The following is a 2904-nucleotide window of genomic DNA, read 5'->3' as shown; positions in this document are numbered from 1 at the left end:
ATCAGTTAGAGATTTAAACTAACATTTAAATTCTGTTGAAAATAATTTGACTTAACTTCCTCCATTGTTACTTCATTGAATTTGGATCTAGTCGGGTGCACACTCTGATCTTTCAGAAATGGAAATCCATAAGTGAGCAGAAGATATAACCTTAACTTTACTAGAAACCATTTATTCACATGTAAAAGACAGTGGCCCATGCGTTTATATGACAATAGAAACACACACACACACCCCCAGACACACACACACCATGTACATTTACCATCTTTTAAATAAACTGCATTCATTTAAGGGAGGAAAGGGTTATCCTAGATCAAAACCAACAGGGAAAAAACTCTTTTTGAAAAGCAAAATCTACCATACACACCGCCGGTCCATTGGTTTCCATCATGAAAGAGAGAAAGGAAAAAAAGCCACCTTGGGCGATAAACCCTGGCGAATGGACTTTTGGATTTACTCTAGCTTCCCCTTATAAGGAACGTGTTCCGCCAAACCCCCGATATCTCCAGTGGACATTGATTGTTTGGAGGCACCAGAGTTGAACAAGAAAATGAAACTTTGCGTTCCGCAGGGTGAATGTGTCCTGTAAACCAATCTCCTGGTGTACTCAGATGGCAGGTTAGATAGGGATCTTTTCTTTTCTTTCAAAACAAGGGGTTTCCAGTGAAATATTGGAGTCGATCTCTGTTCAGTTTCTTTTCTTTCATCCTTCGATTCTGGAACCAGATTTTAACTTGTCGATCAGTGAGGTTCAGCATTCTGGACAACTGCAGTCTTTTTTCTTTGTTTATGTACACGTTGAAGAAAAACTCACGTTCCAGTTCTCTTATTTGATATTTGGTGTAGGGACATCTCTTTTTCCTTGATCGCTGGGGAACTATTGAAATTCAAGACAGAATAAACTGATGTTATGCTGTTCCAATAAACACTTTCAGATAACAATAGATAAGACAAATTCATAACATCCCATTTACTAGAAAGCAGCATCCTAACAGTTAAGAAAACATTCTGAGAGATTTCTCCCTTTCCCACCCCCCTTCTGGGTAACTTTGCAAAAGGTGGACATTTCCAACTTCCCCTTAAAATAGACCCTATCTAGCAGTACAGAGAGATGTTTAAATTGGTTGGACATATTCCAAGGTTCTCAAACTACTCCCCTAAACAAATGAAAATATTAGAATCTATAATTAAGGGTGCGCTGGAAAATAGCTGTGAAATCTCTCTGCCCCCTCCCAAATCAATAATTTAATAACAATTAATATCCTCCTCCAAAAATAGCGTAAGCCCACGTAAATTGGTTTCCTATCGTAAACACGCTTTACAACGGTAAAGGAAATCTTATAGGATATATAAAATCCTTTGGATGCTTATAAAATTGCACATAAAATGCGGCTTGTCAAAGTGTTGGCCTTCTACGGTTGCCCCGAATTTACTACTGATACCTACCTGAACTGTTGCTCTTCTCTGCAACAGCCTCACCAGAAGGGGAACCGGCGCTGTTTTCTGTTGTCACTTTCTTCTCTTGGCTGGAAGGTGTTTTACTACAAGTGCTATTCTGAGGTTTCAAGTCACTCTTGGCCGCTTCCCCCTCGTTCTCTGCTTGCTGCTGGTATGGAGGTCCATGGGCTGTCTCATAAAACTGATCAAATCCTTGCGGGAGAATGCCGTTCCTTCCCACCGTGTTGTAGAAGTTGGAGGCAGCGGCGGAGGGTCCATGGTGGCTGCACACAGGATCCGTTTTGAATAACATTTCCGTCCTCCTGTTAGCAGGCTGGAGAAAGTCTCGATGCATAACCTCCTCAGCTGAGTAATAAGGAGCATAACTGCCCCTATACTGCCATTTGCTGCGCTCTAATCCGTATTCCCTGAATGCCACTTCTCGCACAGGTTGGACATGAGGTAAATTAGAAGAATAAGGAAAAGTCATTTGACAGGAAGACGATTGCGACAAAAAAGAGGGCTTCGTCGAGAAATCTGAAGGTGAAACGTAATAAGCGCACCCTGGTAGATACATATTGGATGCACTGTGGCTGCAATCGTCAAACTCAGTCATGTCTTCCTTTTTGCGATTGCAAGCAACCAGGAGACTTCAGTGCATTGAACAAGATCCATCTATTGCACAAGAGGGTTTGGACAGGATCAACTAAGAAAAAATCCCCACCGTGTGCTGACGTGCAATTCATCTTGATTGATTCTAGTGGTAATTATGTCACGTGACGCCATGTAGAAATGTCCTTATATCTATATCAGCCCTTCTGAAAGACTCCTAAGACCTCTCCAAAGAGCTTCCAAGCACCGAGAGATGAGCAACGCATTTGTACAAATGTTACATTTTTATCTTTCTTTCTGCCACGGCAAGATGGGGTAAATATATAGAGAGGCTAATCACCTGAGAATGCACAGTCTGTGTAGCGTCTCCTACACACTGCTGGAAATCCAACCCCTACCACTGAAGCAAAACGCACGCACACAGAACTCCTCCGATCCCCTCTGTCTAGGCATGTCTCTACACATATTTAGGGAAATGGGCACAGATAATTCGACTGGAAAAGGTCATCCCTAGCTATCTGGGCGTGAGCTTCAAGTCGGAGACCTCGACACTGTAATATGACAATTTAGCATCGGAAATATTTGCTTGTTGCTACTTACACTGGTGATTAGCTGATGGTAGTAAATTTAGGAAAGCAAAGACCCTATTTACATATTATAGTAGATTTGCTAACTCAGATCTAGAAATCCATAGTTGGCATAAAAATCTGTTACAAAATTCAAACTATGAGACTCAGTAACCTTATTTTTCCTTTCCCTAAGTACAAGCCCTGTGTGTTTGTCTGAGGGTGTGTGTGAGAGACTGAAAAGAGAAATATGCAAATAGCACATTACTATTAGGCTATTTTGTTA

General features: G+C 41.3%; 1 protein-coding gene across 1 annotated transcript; it reads right to left on the bottom strand.

Moving 5' to 3' along the window:
* Positions 1 to 647: 647 nt before the first annotated feature.
* Positions 648 to 2056, bottom strand: HOXD11 (homeobox D11). Its single transcript, XM_045033127.1, has 2 exons — positions 1450 to 2056; positions 648 to 880 (listed from the first exon to the last, which is right to left on the bottom strand). Exons 1-2 carry the CDS (start codon positions 2054 to 2056, stop codon positions 648 to 650), a joined length of 840 nt encoding a protein of 279 aa, XP_044889062.1.
* Positions 2057 to 2904: the final 848 nt, after the last annotated feature.

Source organism: Mauremys mutica, chromosome 10 (assembly GCF_020497125.1).
Source record: "Mauremys mutica isolate MM-2020 ecotype Southern chromosome 10, ASM2049712v1, whole genome shotgun sequence".
NCBI classification, from domain to species: domain Eukaryota; kingdom Metazoa; phylum Chordata; order Testudines; family Geoemydidae; genus Mauremys; species Mauremys mutica.
Note: the sequence above shows the minus strand (reverse complement) of the source record. Positions and strands in the feature narration are given on the sequence as shown.